At 45.9% G+C, this 17797-nt stretch overlaps 1 protein-coding gene across 2 annotated transcripts in view; it reads right to left on the reverse strand.

The window, feature by feature from the left end:
• EIF3L (eukaryotic translation initiation factor 3 subunit L) overlaps positions 1–17797 on the reverse strand; it is a 43829-nt gene that overhangs the window by 18249 nt on the left and 7783 nt on the right. For both annotated transcript variants that reach the window (XM_003905521.4, XM_031656314.1), the window contains 4 exons: positions 15057–15118; positions 10501–10570; positions 10189–10262; positions 2435–2606 (listed from right to left, as the gene is read on the reverse strand). In XM_003905521.4, the coding sequence (XP_003905570.2) occupies positions 2435–2606; positions 10189–10262; positions 10501–10570; positions 15057–15118 (378 nt within the window). The remainder of the gene's footprint in view (positions 1–2434; positions 2607–10188; positions 10263–10500; positions 10571–15056; positions 15119–17797) is intronic.

The raw sequence follows: 17797 nt of genomic DNA on the forward strand, positions 1-17797 counted from the left end.
GTGCACATCTGTGGTCCTAGCTACTCAGGAGGTTGAGGTAGGAGGATCACTTGAGCCCAGGAGGTCGAGGATGCAGTGAGCCATGATTTTGCCACCGCACTTCAGCCTGGGTGACAGAGTGAGACCCCATCTCAAAATAAATAAAAATTCAAGCTATTAAGCAAAAATGGAATTTTGTAAAACTTGTATCTGCCACTACAAGCTCTATAGCTGACGAATAAATGCTTACCTGATGTCAGTGGCAAAAGTAACAAATGTGACTTTTTAAAAAAAATGTAATAAAATGTGTTAACATTTGGAAGATCTTTATAACTCAGTGAACCAAGTTTTTTTTAAAAAATCACACATGGCCAGGCACAGTGACTCACGCCTGTAACCCCAGCACTTTGGGAGGCCGAGGCAGGCAGATCACTTGAGCTCGGGGGTTCAAGAGCAGCCTGGCCAACATGGTCAAACTCTGTTCTACTAAAAATACAAAAATCAGCTGGGTGTGGTGGTGCGTGCCTGTAATCCTTCCTTTCTATATCCTGGGAGGCTGAAACAGGAGAATTGCTTGAACCCGGAGGCAGAGGTTGCAGTGAGTTGAGATCATGACACTGCACTCTGCCTAAGTAACAGAGTAGATTCTGTTTCAGGAAAAAAAAGTCACACATGGATATAAGGAACTCATTCAAATTACAGGAGTGACCAATAACGTTAATATAACAAAAGAAAAATTCACTAATACAGTTTCAGATTCCTCAGTGCACCTAATCTGTATGAAACTACCAATGGTGATTTCAAAGTACAGGGTGAGTATACTTCTATAAATGCTTGTGACCAGAAGAGTTCTGGATTTGCAACTTTTAATATCCGCCTACATCTAATGATATATCTTTTTTTTTTTTTTTGAGACGGAGTCTCACTCTGTTGCCCAAGCTGGAGTGCAGTGGTGCCATCTCGGCTCACTGCAACCTCTGCCTCCCTGGTTCAAATGATTCTCCTGTCTCAGCCTCCCAAGTAGATGGGATTATAGGTGCCCACCACCAAGCCCGGCTAATTTTTTGTATTTTTAGTAGAGATGAGGTTTTACCATGTTGACCAGGATGGTCTTGAACTCCTGACTTCAGGTGATCTGCCCGCCTCGGCCTCCCAAAGTGCTAGGATTATAGGCGTGAGTCATGGCACCTAGCCCTAATGAGGTATCTTAAGGATAGGATTCAAATCTGAACATAAAATTCAATTATTTTTCATATATGTCTTATACACACAGACTGAAAGTAATTTTATTATAATCTTTTAAATAACTTTTGTGCATGAAATAAAGTTCTGGCTGCAACTGGTCACATGGGCTTGGGGGTAGAATTTTCCAGTTACGGTGTCATGTGGGTGCTCAAAAAGTCAGATTTCGGAGCATTTCAGACTTCAAATTTTCAAATCAGTAATATTCAACCTATACATACTACTACATGGTGTAGTATCAAAGAAAATCCTCTCCAATAATCCTGGCACTTTTGGGAGGCCAAGGCAGGATTGCTTGAGCCAAGGAGTCCAAGACCAGACTGGGTGACACAGCAAGACCCTGTCTCAAAAACAAACAACAAAAAACTCCTTCCTTTCTCTATCTGCGTGAAGCCAGATTTTCTTTCTTTCTTTTTTTTTTTTTTTCCAGATAACCTCTCGCTCTGTAGCCCAGGCTAGAGTACAGTGGTGTGATCTCAGTTCACTGCAACCTTTGCTTCCTGGGCTCAAGCAATCCCCCCACCTCAGTCTCCCAAGTAGCTGGGACTCCAGGGGCACCCCACCCACCATGCTCGGCCAATTTAAACACTTTTTTTGAGACAAAGTCTCACTATATTGCCCAGGCTGATCTCAAGCTCCTGGGCTCAAGCGATCTTTCTGCCTAAGCCTCCCAAAGTGCTGGGATTACAGGTGTGAGCCACAGTGCCTGGGTCAGATTTTCTTCATGTGCTTCAAACAAAAGAACACACTGCAACAGATTGAATGCAGAAGCAGAAATGAGAAGCCAGCTAACTTGTATGAAGCCAGAGAGACCAGCAAGAACGCCACTCTTCACTTAAAAAAAAAAAAAAAATTTTTTTAAGTATAGATACATTTTGTTGTTCTCAATATTTTAACAGGGTAAAGTGGCTCTGACACCAACACGTGTGAGAAGTGCTTATCTAAACAAAAGCACTGGAGACACAGTAGAAGTGTTTACAAACGTAAATCTCAACATGCTGGTTCAGTGTGTTGGCCAACGGACTCCCAAGCCCCAGAGCCCCCAGCATGAATACTCTGCTACTGTTTGTACTCGAGCACCTACAAAGAGTCAACAGACCACCATCTAAGACATGGTGACTCATCTGCTTTACTTGCAAGATTCTATTCATTTAGAACAGACGGCAAGCAGCTGGAAATTCACAGGCCGCAGCTGTCGGCCTGCTGCACTCACCTCCGCTTGTGTATACCTCCAACTGTCGGTTGATGTTGGATTTGTCTACCAGGGAATGAAGGACATTGAGGACACTGTGAACATTCCAGATTTTGGGATTGGAACGAAGAAAGTCAATCTCCTCCTCTGACTTCTTGGCAGTCTTACAGCGGTACTGACTGAATGACTGAAACTGTTGAGGAAGAAAGGAAATATGCAGTAGTGGTATAAGCCCAAAGTGATCGTCCATGTGCATAATGCTGAAAACGAGGCAATGCTCTGGCTCTGGACGGGGCGAGGTGATTGAGACGTCCACTTCTCATTCTAAACCATTCTGTACACTGTTTTTCAAAGCCGTCTTTGACTAACTTGTGAATTTTGTTCATTACTGAATGTTATACTACACAGTGAAGTAAAAATCTCTAGGATTAGAGGTAGTCTGTGGTAAAAACATCCAATCTGGAGTCAAACACAACCTGAAGTCACTTCCTATCTCTGGGCCTCACAATGCAGTAGAGCTGGTCACCAGAAACACCCCAGGGGCTCTTGTACCATCTATTCAGATGCAGCTAGACCGTGGCACGGCCTGGGTTATGAGCGGTGATGTGGTAGTAGGTATCTGCACGTGTGAGCCTTCCCTACCACAGCTGACCATCAGTTCCCAGACTATGTCCTCTCTACCACTCTCAACCAGAGTCATCTGGCCAAGAACAAGGAACACAGAGAAGACAGGCCACAGGAATCCGTTTGGGACAGAAGTAGAACCTGGAAGCACTGCTGGCCTGGCTCCATCAGTCACATAGATGGAACACAACAGACCTGCCTACTCAATTTTTTTAAGTTCTCTGGTTGAATCTGGTGTGCATCAGGTTTGGAAATCACAGACCTAAAACCTAGGTCCTTAGAAGCTCTAAGACTGTTCTTCAACTATTCCAGCAGGGATCAGTGGCTCACCCCTGTAATCCTAGCACTTTGGGAAGCTGAGGTAGGCAGATCACTTGAGTACAGGAGCTCAAGACCAGCCTGGGAAACATGGCAACCCCAAAGCTATAAAAAATACAAATGAGGCCAGGCTGGTGGCTCAAGCCTGTAATCCCAGCACTTTGGGAGGCCGAGGCGAGGATCGAGGTCCAGGAGATCCGAGACCATCCTGGCTAACAGGGTGAAACCCCGTTTCTACTAAAAAATACAAAAAGCTAGCCGGGCGAGGTGGCGGGCGCCTGTAGTCTCAGCTACTCAGGAGGCTGAGGCAGGAGAATGGCGTGAACCCGGGAGGCGGAGCTTGCAGTGAGCTGAGATCCGGCCACTGCACTCCAGCCTGGGCAACAGAGCGAGACTCCGTCTCAAAAAAAAAAAAACAAAAACAAAAACAAATGAATTAGCCAGGAATGGTGGCAGGCGCCTGTAGTCTCCACTACTAAGGAGGCTGAGGTGGGGGCACTGCCTGAGCCCAGGAGGCAGAGGGTGCAATGAGGTGAGGTTGTGCCACTGCATTCCAGTGTGGGTGACAGAGTAAAACTCTGTCTCAAAACACAAAAAATTATCTTATTCTAGAGTGTGGGACAAAAAATTGCTAATCTTATAATACAAAAACAAAGAATATGCCAAGCACAGTGGCTCACGCCTATAACCCCAGCACTTTGAGAAGCTGAGGTGGACGGATCACGAGATCAAGAGTTTGAGACCAGCTTGGCCAACTTGGTGAAACCCCGTCTCTACTAAAAATACAAAAATAGGCTGGGTGCGGGGGCTCACGCCTGTAATCCCAGCACTTTGGGAGGCTGATGCAGGCGGATTACCTGAGGTCCGGAGTTCGACCCCAGCCTGACCAACATGGAGAAACCCCATCTGTACTAAAAATACAAAATTAGCCAGGTGTGGTGATACATGCCTGTAATCCCAGCTACTCGGGAGGCTGAGGCAGGTGAATCGCTTGAATCTCAGAGGTGGAGGTTGTGGTGAGCCGAGATCGCACCATTGTACTGCAGCCTGGGCAACAAGAGCAAACCTCCATCTCAAAAAAAAAAAAAAAAAAACCTCCACAAAACACAACAACTAAAATAGCCAGGCATGGTGGCACGTGCCTGTAATCCCAGCTACTCAGGAGGCTGAGGCAGGAGAATCGCTTGACCCTGGGAGGCGGAGGTTGCAGTGAGCTGAGATCGTGCCACTGCACTCCAGCCTGGGTGACAGAGCAAGACTCTGTCTCAGGAGAAAAAAAAAAAAAAAAAAAAAAAAAGAATATCCAGAATATATAAAGAATTCTCAGGCTGGGTGTGGTGGCGCTTACACCTGTGATCCAAGCACTTTGGGAGGCCGACATGGGCAGATCACTTGAGGTCAGGAGTTCAAAACCAGCCTGGCCAACATGGTGAAACCCCATCTCTACAAAAAATACAAAAAAAAAAAAAAAAATTAGCAGGGCGTGGTGGTACACACCTATAATCCAGCTACTCGGGAGACTGAGGCAGGAAAATCGCTTGAACACAGGAGGTGGAAATTGCAGTGAGCAGAGATCGTGCCACTGCACTCCAGCCTGGGTGAAAAAGACTCTGTCTCAAAAAAAAAAAAAAAAAAAAAAATCCCACAAAGAATTCTCATAATGGCCGGGCGCGGTGGCTCAAGCCTGTAATCCCAGCACTTTGGGAGGCCGAGATGGGCGGATCACGAGGTCAGGGGATCGAGACCATCCTGGCTAACACGGTGAAACCCCCTCTCTACTAAAAAATACAAAAAACTAGCCGGGCGAGGTGGTGGGCGCCTGTAGTCCCAGCTACTCGGGAGGCTGAGGCAGGAGAATGGCGTAAACCAAAAAAAAAAAGAATTCTCATAATGCAATAAAAAAAGTAATCAAATAGAAAACAGTGATGATTACTTCAAAGAAAACAAAATTGATGATTAACTTGAGAAATCAGAAAAGTATGATTTTTTTTTTTCTTTTTTTTTGAGACGGAGTCTTGCTCTGTCAACCAGTCTAGAATGCAGCGGCACGATCTCGGCTCACTGCAAGCTCCGCCTCCTGGGTTCATGCCATTCTCCTGCCTCAGCCTCCCGAGTAGCTGGGACTACAGGCGCCCACCACCATGCCTAGCTAATTTTTTTTTGTATTTTTAGTAGAGATGGGGTTTCATTGTGTTAGCTAGGATGGTCTCTATCTCTTGACCTCGTGATCCGCCCGCCTTGGCCGATTTTTTTTTTCATTTTTGAGAAGGGGTCTCACTCTATTGCCCAGGGTGGAGTGCAGTAGTGTGATATTGGCTCATTGCAACCTCCGCCTCTCAGGTTCAAGTGATTCTCACCCCTCAGCCCCTGGAGAGCTGGGAGTACAGGCATGCGCCATCACATCCAGCTAATTTTTGTATTTTTAGTAGAGACGGGGATTCACCATGTTGGCCAGGATGGTCTCGAACTCCTGGCCTCAAGTGATCTGCCACCTCGGCCTCCCAGAGTGCTGGGATTACAGGCATGAGCCACTGTGCCGGGCCAGAAAAGTATGAATTATCATTTCTTTCCCACTGAACTGACAAAAATTAGACAGACTGATAATATCCAGTATAGAAAACAGTTGCTCTTGGCTAGGTGTGGTGGCTCATGTCTATAACCCCAGCACTTTTGGAGGCTGAAGAGGGAGAACTACTTGATCCCAGGAGTTCAAGATCCCATCTCTGCAACAAATTAAAAATCAGCTGGGTGCACCTGTAGTCACAGCTACTCAGGAGGCTAAGGTGGGAGGACTGCTTGATCCCAGGAGGTCAAGGCTGCAATGAGCTGTGATCACACCACTGCACTCCACCCTGGACCATAAAGGCAAGACCCCCATCTCTTAAACAAACAAACAGAAAAACCAACAGTTGCTCTCAAACACCGCTGGTAGTAGCATAATTTGATACAGCCCATTGGTGGGGCAATATATTACTATTTATTATAATTCAAAGTGATTGAAATGTTCTTTATCTTGATTGTGGCACTGTACACATTTGTCAAATCTCATCAACTGTACACTGATAACTGGTACACTTTATTGTATAAACTACACTTCGTGGCTGGGCATGGTGGTTCACATCTGTTTTTTTTTTTTTTTTTTTTTGAGACGGAGTCTCACTTTATCGCCCAGGCTAGAGAGCAGTGGTACAATCTCAGCTCACTGCAACCTCCGCCTCCCGGTTTCAAGCAATTCTTCTGTCTCAGCCTCCTGAGTAGCTGGGATTACAGGTACTCGTCACCATGCCCGGCTAATTTTTTTGTATTTTTAGTAAAGACGGCGGTTTCACCATGTTGGTCAGGCTGGTCTCGAACTCCTGACCTCATGATCTGCCTGCCTCGGCCTCCCAAAGTGCTGGGATTAACAGGCACGAGCTGGTGGCTCATCTTTACTTAAATAAAGAAAAAAACTACACCTCAGTAAGCTGACTTTAAAAAACTTAAAAAGTAAGTATCGTTCAAGCCACAATTCTACTTCTAGGTAGTGATCCCTAAAAATTTGCCTACGTATAACATATACATGGATATTCATTGATTCACTGTCTGTAACTGTGGAAACTGACAACCCAAACGTTCATCATCGGAGGCATGGTATACCCACAGCACACATACTGCAGTAAAAGAACAAGTCAGGTCTATGAAAACATGGTTTAAGTGTTAACAAGTCACAACAAATAGCACGATAGAGTACGTAACCATTTTTGAGGCGATCTCTCTTTATATAGTCATGTTTACGTAAATGCCTGAGAGACATCAACAAGGTGCCTTTCCTTCCAGACAGTAATTGATACCTCTGCAAAAGCAAGGAAGGCAGGCACTTTCACTGTATCTGTAGTTTGAAAAAACAAAAACCAATGAAAGAGAGTGGCAAGGAAGAGCCACCTACCCCATGTGGCATCTACCTGGCCAGGAGGAAATACACCAGGCACTCACTGACCCTCACTGGACAGTCTTTGTTAGAAAGCACCGTAAGCCCCTTAACGAGAACACCGGTTAAGCCCAGGGAATTATGATTATCTTAAGAGGGATAAAGAAAATCAGCACAGATGATCCTTCTTCATTTGCTCTAAGTCAAAAGGACTGCTATTCATCTATAAGTATTCCAAATAAGAGGATGTCACAAGCCAAGGAGCCAGAGGGAAAACAAGGCTAGTGCAGTTTGTGGTCTTTGCTATAAAAGGCACTGAAGCTTAATCTTGAGCAGGAAGCCTCTTTCTCAAGGAGCACTATGAAGGTTTTTCTCAGCTCACCACTCCTAACACTTCAGCACTTTGTATACCCAACGTCTCCCTGGTTTATGGAGTTCCAATAACATCTTTATTAAGATACCAATTTATCCTGAAATAACCAGTTAGAGCTATAGACAGAGCACAAAGGGGGAAAAGAATTTTATTTTGTCAAATGACATACTTTTTTTTTTTTTTTCTGAGACCGGGTCTCACTCTGTCGCCAGGCTGGAGTGCAGTGGCAAGATTTCGGCTCACAGCAATCTCCGCCTCCCGGGTTTAAGTGATTCCCCTGCCTCAGCCTCACGAGTAGCTAGGACTACAGGCGCACACCACCATGCCCGGCTGATTTTTTGTATTTTAGTAGAGATGGTGTTTCACCATCGTGGCCAGGATAGTCTCCATCTCAGACCTCGTGATCCGCCCGCCTAGGCCTCCCAAAGTGTTCGGATTACAGGCAAGAGCCACCACGCCCAGTCTATTTTATGTTTTGTAGTCTCTATTTCTCGAACTCCAGAACTGAAGAGATCCTACTGCCTTGGCCCCAAAAATGCTGGGATTACAGTTGTGAGCAACCTTGTAGTTTGTATTTTTAAATAGAAAGACTGGGCTAAATAAGATGGAAAAGAATAATGATGGCACTGAACATCATCACAATGAACAGGCAACATGTATTAATTATTCTGTGACAGGCACTATCCTAAGCACTTTATACGTAGTATCTCAGTAACATTCACAGCAATTCCTGTTTTAGAGATGGGGAAACCAATGCACAGTGTGGTTAAGTAATGTGCCCACAACAGAACATGTTACCATTTTAAAATGGGCCAGTAAACCAGGCGCGGTGGCTCACTCCTGTAATCCCAGCACTTTGGGAGGCCGAGGACGGTGGATCACCTGAGGTCAGGAGTTCAAGACCAGCCTGGCCAACATGGAGAAACCCCGTCTCTACTAAAAATACAAAAATTAGCCGGGCATGGTGGTGGGTGCTTGTAATCCCAGCTACTTGGGAGGCCGAGACAAGAGAATCGTTTGAACCCACGAGGCAGAGGTTGCAGTGAGCCAGGATCACGCCACTGTATTCCAGCCTGGGTAATAGAGCGAGACTCCATCTCGAAAGATAAAAAAAAAAAAAGGCCAGTAAACAGCAAAAATCTGAACTTTCACCCCCAGGCCACACAGCTGCTGTCCTTTATTTGCATTTGGCACAGTTCTTAGTCGACCTTGAACAGTAACTTCTGAGGCAGGTGATATTCTCATTGTGATGAAAATGTTCTATTGTATTCTGATCAAGCATACACTTAAGTAACCACCACCACAATCAAGATATAGATGGCTGGGCATGGTGGCTCACTTTGGGAGGCCAAATCAAGAGGCTCACTTGAGGCCAGGAGTTCAAGACCAGCATGGGCAACACAGCAAGACCCTCATCTCCACAGTAATATAAATATCCGGGCCTTGTAGTGGCAGCTACTCAGGTGGCTGAGGTGGGAAAATCACTTGAGCCCAGGAGTTCTAGCCTGCAGTAAGCTATTATCACACCACTGCACTCTAGCCTGAGTAACAGAATGAGACCCTCTTAAAAAAAAAAAAAAGGCCGGGCGCGGTGGCTCAAGCCTGTAATCCCAGCACTTTGGGAGGCCGAGGCGGGTGGATCATGAGGTCAGGAGATCGAGACTATCCTGGCTAACATGGTGAAACCCCGTCTCTACTAAAAATACAAAAAACTAGCCGGGCGTGGTGGCGGGCGCCTGTAGTCTCAGCTACTTGGGAGGCTGAGGCGGGAGAATGGCGTGAACCCGGGAGGCAGAGCTTGCAGTGAGCCGAGATCACGCCAAAAAAAAAAAAAAAAAAGGTACAGAACATTTCCATTGTGTGAGTAAAGAAAGTGAGGCAGCCGGGTGCGGTGGCTCACGCCTGTAATCCCAGCACTTTGGGAGACCGAGATGGGCGGATCACTAGGTCAGGAGATGGAGACCATCCTGGCTAACACGGTGAAACCCCGTCTCTACTAAAAAATACAAAAAACTAGCCGGGCGAGGTGGCGGGCGCCTGTAGTCCCAGCTACTCGGGAGGCTGAGGCAGGAGAATGGCGTAAATCCGGGAGGTGGAGCTTGCAGTGAGCTGAGATCCAGCCACTGCACCCCAGCCTGGGCGACAGAGCGAGACTCCGTCTCAAAAAAAAAAGAAAAAAAAGAAAGTGAGGCTCCTAGTTTAAGTAGCACATCCCTGTTACAGAGCTACCAGCAGGTGGCAGCACTCAGGTTAGAATCCACTTCCACCTGGCTCCAAAGCCTGTGTTCTTCCAGCCAGACCACCTAACAAGGTCAAGTAAGAGCCTGATGACCGTCAGGAGCTGAACTTATCGACTTCCAGCTTCCTATCTGGAGAGCTTAGGCTTCACTTTCTCTTCAGAAAGCTAATTGAAACTGGAGTCTACTGCCATGGGGTATTTTATACTATAATGGGGATATTTTTACACCATGCAGCTTTTTAACAAAAACAATAGTAACAGCTATTCGTGGCATGGACCAGTTACTTCAAATTAGGCTAAGGCTGACCAGATACCTGGTAGATGAACTCATCGATGATATCCCAGAGCCACTGGTTGGGTAGTTCAAGAGGAGCAGGACCATCGGCATCTGTGCAGGAGATCACAGAAAAGTCAGATTCAAAGCAATGACTCTGCCCATTCCATAGGCTGCAGAATACTTTGTAATTTCTCTCTGAAAAGGACCATGAATCACAAGACCTCCCCTTTTCCCACCTACACATTAAGATCCTGCTTAAAAAAAAAAAAAAAACAAAAAAAAAAGCTGGAGGCCAATGCTGAACCTCATCATAACCACACACAACCCCTTGGCCAAATCTCAGACTCACTAAGAATGTAGTTGAAGAGATTGCAGTAGTTGTAATAGGATTCAAACCTCTGCTCCAAGGAAGGTCCCCCCTGTAAAGAAAACAGAGATATCAAGATACAGATATTTAATTTTAATGTGTTTTACCCATGGTATACTGTGATAGCTGTCAACAAATACATTAGAATTGGTATCAGTCCTCTCCTTGGTAGTATGTAAATACACAAGTGAGAGGGAAGACAAAGTCCTATAGCAGTCGAGGCACTGAATACTGCAACATGAGGTTAGGTTCTACAGCAACAGACCTTAAATGACCCTCAGAGCAGGCATGATGATCTGGCAAAGCAGAGAGAAGGAAAACTGTTTCAGCAAAAAACCACACTAGCAAAGGCGAAGAAGTTAAATTGTGGCACCTAAAGGCTAGTGAGTTAGAGAAGATAATGCTGCACCGGGCATCACTGGACTATGGGCCAGGAATGTAGCAGTCTTCCAATGCCAAACAACAATCCAGGTCAGGGGGCCTGCAAGTCTATTCCATCACCTGTTTTGTAAATAAAGAACTTTTACTGGAACACAGACATACCCACTCATTACATATTGGTTATAACTGCTACAAACACATAGCTGAACAGATTTGACAGAAACCATCATGGCCTGCGAGCGTAAAATATTTATTATCTGACCCTCCACAGAGAAGGTGGCTGACCCTTGGTCTGGGCTTTATGTTGCTTGCATCTGAGAACCACTGATGGCTTCTGAGCTGGGGAACCATACCATGAACAATGTATTTGTGATGGAGAAGAAACAACTTTGGAGTCAGTCCCACCTCTTAACTGTGGGGTTCTCACAAGGTATTTAATCTCTCTGTAAAATGTGGGCAAAAGATTGTTGACTAGTCACAATTAAGTAAGATTACGTAGCTGGGTGCAGTGGCTCACGCCTATAATCTCAGCACTTTGGGAGGCTGAGGTGAGCAGATCACCGGAACCCAGGAGTTTGAGACCAGCCTGGGAAACATGGCAAGACCCCATCTATGTTTTTAAAAAATTATGTAAGGTGCTTAATACATTAAGCACAATCTAAGCATATTCAATGAAAAACTACTCCCCAGGGGCTTAAAACTGGTCATTTATGTGGGAGCCCTGGTACCTAATAAAAAGATTATAGCATCAAAAAACTTCTGCTGAATCTTCATCTACAGACTGAACAGAGAGATTAGAGGTGGTAAAAGCAGCTATACTATGGGCTATTGTGTCATGGTGTTCCCAAAAAAGCAATGTACACATAATGGCTAGACTCTTAGCATATCCACAAAGCACCTGAACTTCAGCATCAATGGCAGTAGGAATCTTTACTCTTTTTTGTTTTTGAGACAGTCTTGCTCTGTAGCCCAGGCTGGAGTGCAGTGCTGCGATCTCAGCTCACTGCAACCTCCACCTCCCGGGGTCAAGCGATTCCTCCGTCTCAGCCTCCCGAGTAGCTGGGACAACAGGCACACCCCACCACACCTGGCTAATTTTTGTATTTTTAGTAGATACGGGGTTTCACCATATCAGTTAGGCTGGTCTCAAACTCCTGACCTTGTGATCCACTCACCTCTGCCTCCCAAAATTCTGGGATTACAGGCGTGAGTCACCGCGCCCAGCCAGGTATCTTTACTTTCTATCAGATAAAGTAGTCAGAGATCCCACTGGGATGCCAGAAAGACAAGGCCCCTTACTCTGGCAGCAAGCACTTTTCCACCTACCACTACTGACAGTGGCTCCTGTGGCAGGAGTTCTAGACCTATCAAGTGATCCTCAAGAAGAGGGGTGAGTAACTGTGAGAAACTAGGACCTCCTTAGGTGGAGATCCTGGTGCCAATTTCCTTCATTTACATATGCATGCAAGCACACACATGCTCAATTAACACCATTATGATCGGACATTATTCTTCTAGGTACTGGTTACATTAGTGAACAAGACAACGTGCATACCCGGTGGAGTTAACCTTCTAGTAGATGAGGAAACTCCCTCCCCTAAATAAACAAATAATAACAATGTATAAGAGATAAGTACTCTGAAGTGCCACAGAATATTGCCAGGAGCCCAGGGAGGGAGGGGAAGTTTCAGGAAATGACTGAGAAGGGAAACAGGGCTAAAACCTGGAATTAGTAAATGTGCTGGGAAGTCATGGTAGGATTGGGAGGGAGTGACCTGATGAAAACATGTAGCAAAAGGATCATGCTGGTTATTATGTTGAGCATAAACAGCCAAGAGTGGAAACTGACACGAGGTAAGCAGCTCCTGCAATAATTCAGGGAAGAGATGATAATGACTTGAACTAGGTGAGCAGCAGTGTGGCAGTGAAAAGTGGCTGATTCAAGAAGTATGTTGAAGGCCAGGTGCAGTGGCTCACGCCTGTAATCCTAGCACTTTGGGAAGCCGAGGCGGGCGGATTACCTGAGGTCAGGAGTTCAAGACCAGCCTGGGCAACAAGCGAAACCCCATCTCTACTAAAAATACAAAAGTCAGCCAGGCGTGGTGGCGCATGCCTGTAATCCCAGTTACTTGGGAGGCTGAGGCAGGAGAATTGCTTGAGCCCAGGAGGCAGAGGTTGCAGTGAGCCGAGATTATGCCACTGCACTCCAGCCTAGACAACAAAGCAAGACTTCGTCTCAAAAACAAAACAAAATAAAACAAAACAACAAAAAGAAGTATGTTGAAGACAGAACTGAACAGGATTTGCTGGATTTCATGTCAGAAAAAGTCAAAAATAATGCCAAGGTTTTTAGTCCAAATAACTGGGTAATTAACGGTAGCGTTTATTGAGATGATTACCATGGGAAAAACTAGAGGGAAAATAAGAATTCAGTTTTAGATGTGTTAAGCTTGACATGACTCTCAGTCAAGTGCAGATGTTGACAGTTGAATATACAAGTCTGGACTTCAGTGGGGCAACTGAGGCTAAAGATAGAGATTAGGCCGGGCGCGGTGGCTCAAGCCTGTAATCCCAGCACTTTGGGAGGCCGAGACGGGTGGATCACGAGGTCAGGAGATCGAGACCATCCTGGCTAACACGGTGAAACCCCGTCTCTATTAAGAAATACAAAAAACTAGCCGGGCGAGGTGGCGGGCGCCTGTAGTCCCAGCTACTCGGGAGGCTGAGGCCGGAGAATGGCGTAAACCCGGGAGGCGGAGCTTGCAGTGAGCTGAGATCTGGCCACTGCACTCCAGCCTGGGTGACAGAGCGAGACTCCGTCTCAAAAAAAAAAAAAAAAAAAAAAAAGAGATAAGAGATTAAGTCATTGGTGTATATAAATAACACAGATGGCATTTTTTTTTTTTTTTTTTTTTGAGACAAAATCTCGCTCTGTCACCCAGGCTGGAGTGCAGTGGTACAATCTTGGCTCATTGCAACCTCCGCTTCCCGGGTTCAAGCGATTCTCCTGCCTCAGCCTCCCAAGTAGCTGGGATTACAGGCACCTGCCACCACGCCCAGCTGATTTCTGTATTTTTATATTTTTAGTAGAAACAGGGTTTCTCCATGTTGGCCAGGCTGGTCTCAAACTCCTGACCTCAGGTGATCTGCCCTCAGCCTCCCCAAGCCACCATGCCTGGCCTTAAATAGTACAGATGGCATTTTAAGAAACTTCAGGCACTCTAGGCCGGGCTCAGTGGCTCACGCCTATAATCCCAACACTTTGGGAGGCTGAGGCGGGCAGAACTCGAGGTCAGGAGATGGAGACCATCGTGGCTAACACGGTGAAACCTCGTCTCTACTACTAAAAATACAAAAAAAATCAGCCAGGCATGGTAGCGGGCACCTGTAGTCCCAGCTACTCAGGAGGCTAAGGCAAGAGAATGGCATAAACCTGGGAGGTGGAGCTTGCGGTGAGCTGAGATTGCGCCACTGCACTCCAGCCTGGGCGACAGAGCGAGACTCTGTTTCAAAAAAAAGAAAAGAAAGAAACTTTAGGCACTCTATAATTTAGAAGTCAGGAAGAACAGAATCTAGCAAGTGCCCAAAGTTGGGATAATGTGTAGAACACTGATGTTATAACAAGCTGGTCTAGAGTCAAGGAGTTTTGTCACTTACTAGCTGGATGAATTTGAGAAAAAGTAACCTCTTGGCACCTCAGGTGCCAACTTTGCACGATTGATAGTAGAATGAGAAATGTGAAGATGTGTGCTAACTGCCTAGCATTGTGCTTGGCATACAGTGACAGTGTTATGTACATTTCAGAGAAACGGAGGCTCAGTGCTCTGAAGGGAAAAAGAACCCCAAGCAGAAGCAGCAGCAGGTGCCTGGAAATACCCTATGAGGATGGCAGCCTATAACCAGTGCATGGGTGATTGCCCAGTCCAGGAGAATTGTGGGGACAGATAAATTTAAAAGAATGCATAGGTTATATAGGTTGGTGTGTCTGGAACAGCCTTCTGGGTTAAACTGTTCCTTCCACCATTTCTTAAGAGAAAACTCAAAAACAGGCCAATCACGCCTAGACACTGAACCAATATAAACAAATGACTGTGTTCTAGGGACAAAAATAGCACAGAGTTAAAAAAACAAAAACACTGCGACACTTAAATACTCACACTGACTTTGGCATATATGTGCCTGTAGTATAATTCTTTGTATAATATCAGGAAGACAGCATCTGAAAGAGATGGCAGAGGGGTACTTCACTATCCATAAAACTGGGGTATCCTGGCTGCTTTAGCTCTTTGGTGGGGAGGAATAAAGGTAATTTTGAAGACTAAACAACATCTAAATTGCTATGCATATGCCTCAAGAATACATGCAATGAGAAAATCCACTTCTCATTTGACTCCATCAATCTCAATCTCCGTCGATGAAATTAAGATCTCATTCAGATCTATTTCCCTTCTCCATTTAGAGACTTCTGCCGTCCAAGTGCATAAATAAACCAGCACACAGGAGTAATTAGAAGAGCGTGGTAGTGCGCACCCACAGTCCCAGCTACCCGGCAGGCTAAAGTGGGAGGATCGCTTGAGCCCAGGAGGCAGAGGTTGCAGTCAGCCATGATCACAGTACACTCCAGCCTGGGCAACATAGTGAGACCCGTGTGTCAAAAAAAAAAAAAAAAAGAAGAAAGGAAGAAAGAAAATATTAATTTCAGAATGTTGTTTGTTTGAAGACAGAGTCTTGCTCTGTTGCCAAGGTTGGAGTGCAATGGTATTATCATGGCTCACTGCAATCTTGACCTCTAGGGCTCAAGTGATCCTTCCACCTCAGCCTCCCGAGTAGGTGGGACTACAGGCATGTGCCACCATGCCTGGATAATTTTTCAAAAAAAATTTTTCTTTTTAGGCCGGGCACGGTGGCTCAAGCCTGTAATCCCAGCACTTTGGGAGGCCGAGACAGGCGGATCACAAGGTCAGGAGATTGAGACCATCCTGGCTAACATGGTGAAACCCCGTCTCTACTAAAAAAATACAAAAAAACTGGCTGGGCGTGGTGGCGGGCGCCTGTAGTCCCAGCTACTTGGGAGGCCGAGGCAGAATGGCGTAAACCCAGGAGGCGGAACTTGCAGTGAGCCGAGATCCGGCCACTGCACTCCAGCCTGGGCAACAGAGTGAGACTCCGTCTCAAAAAAAAAATTTTTTTTTGTAGAGAAGGGGGTCTCCTTATGTCGCTCAGGCTGGTCTCAATCTCCCTGCCTCAAGTAACCCTCCCACCTCAGCTTCCCAAAGTGCCAGAATTATAGCCATGAGCCACAACACCCAGCCACAGAATGAGTTTTGAACTCATTCTGTGTTTAGTCAATTAAGGGTAAATGTTCAGGCCAGGCGTGGTGGTTCATGCCTGTGATCCCAGCACTTTGGGAGGCTGAGGCGGGTGGATCATTTGAGGTCAGGAGTTCAAAACCAGCCTGGCCAACATGGTGAAACACCATCTCTACTAAAAATATAAAAATTAGCCGGGCGCCTGTAATCCCAGCTACCCGGGAGGCTGAGGCAGGAGAACTGCTTGAGCCCAGGAGGCAGAGGTTGCAGTGAGCAGAGATCACGTCACTGCACTCCAGCCTGAGTGACACAGCGAGACTTCCTAACTCTGTCTTAGGGAGAAAAAAAAAAAAGAGTAAATGTGCAAAAAACATTCAAAAAACAAAATGAGAGACTTGTACACTGAAAACACAAAACACTGGTGAACGCAACCAAAGACCTAAATAAACCAAAGACATCCCATATCCATGGACTGGAGGACTTAATACTGTTTTTTTTGTGTTTCGTGTTTTTTTTGGGGGGGATGGAGTCTTGCTCTATTGCCCAGGCTGGACTGCAGTGGCCCAGTCTCGGCTCACTGCAAGCTCTGCCTCCCGAGTAGCTGGGATTACAGGCGCCCGTGACCACACCCAGCTAATTTTTAAATATTTTTAGTAGAGACGCGGTTTCACCATGTTAGCCAGGATGGTCTCCATCTCCTGACCTCGTGATCCACCCACCTCGGCCTCCCAAAGTGCTGGGATTACAGGCGTGAGCCACCGCGCCTGGCCTGGAGGACTTAATACTGTTAGGACGGCAATAGTCCCCAAAGTGATCTTCAGATTCTAGGCAATTCCTCTCAAAATTCCAGCTGGCTGCTTTGCAGAAATTGACAAGTCTGTCCTAAAATTAATAAGGAAATTCAAGAGACCCAGAATAGTCAAAACAATCTTGGAAAAAAAAAAAAAAAGAACAAAGTTGGGGGACTTACAATTCCCAATTTCAAAACTTACTACAAAAACACAATAATCAAGACAATGTGGCTGGGCACAGTGGCTCATGCCTGTAATCTCAGAACTCTGGGAAGATCACTTGAGGTCAGGAGTTCAAGATCAGCCACGTCAACAAAGGTGTGACCCCACATCTACAAAAAATTTTTAAAAATTAGCTGGGCAGGCCGGGTGCAGTGGTTCATGCCTATAGTCCCAGCACTTTGGGAGGCTGAGGTGGGTGGATTGCCTGACGTCAGGAGTTCGAGACCAGCCTGGCCAACATAGTGAAACCCCGTCTCTACTAAAAATACAAAAATTAGCTGGGCATGGTGGCGGGAGCCTGTAATTCCAGCTACTCGGGAGGCTGAGGTAGGAGAATTGCTTGAACCCAGGAGAATCGCTTGAACCCGGGAGGCAGAGGTTGCAGTGAGCCGAGACTGCGCCACTGCACTTCAGCCTGGGTGACAGAGCGAGACTGCATCTTAAAAAAAAAAAAAAAATGGTGCTAGGGTAGCTGAGTATCCACAAGCAAAATCATGAAGTTGGATTTGCCTACCTCACTCATATATAAAGGACAGAATCTAAAAAAGTGTAAGGTGGGAGGCTAGAGAGCTTATT

Source organism: Papio anubis, chromosome 16 (genome assembly GCF_008728515.1).
Source record: "Papio anubis isolate 15944 chromosome 16, Panubis1.0, whole genome shotgun sequence".
Classification (NCBI taxonomy): domain Eukaryota; kingdom Metazoa; phylum Chordata; class Mammalia; order Primates; family Cercopithecidae; genus Papio; species Papio anubis.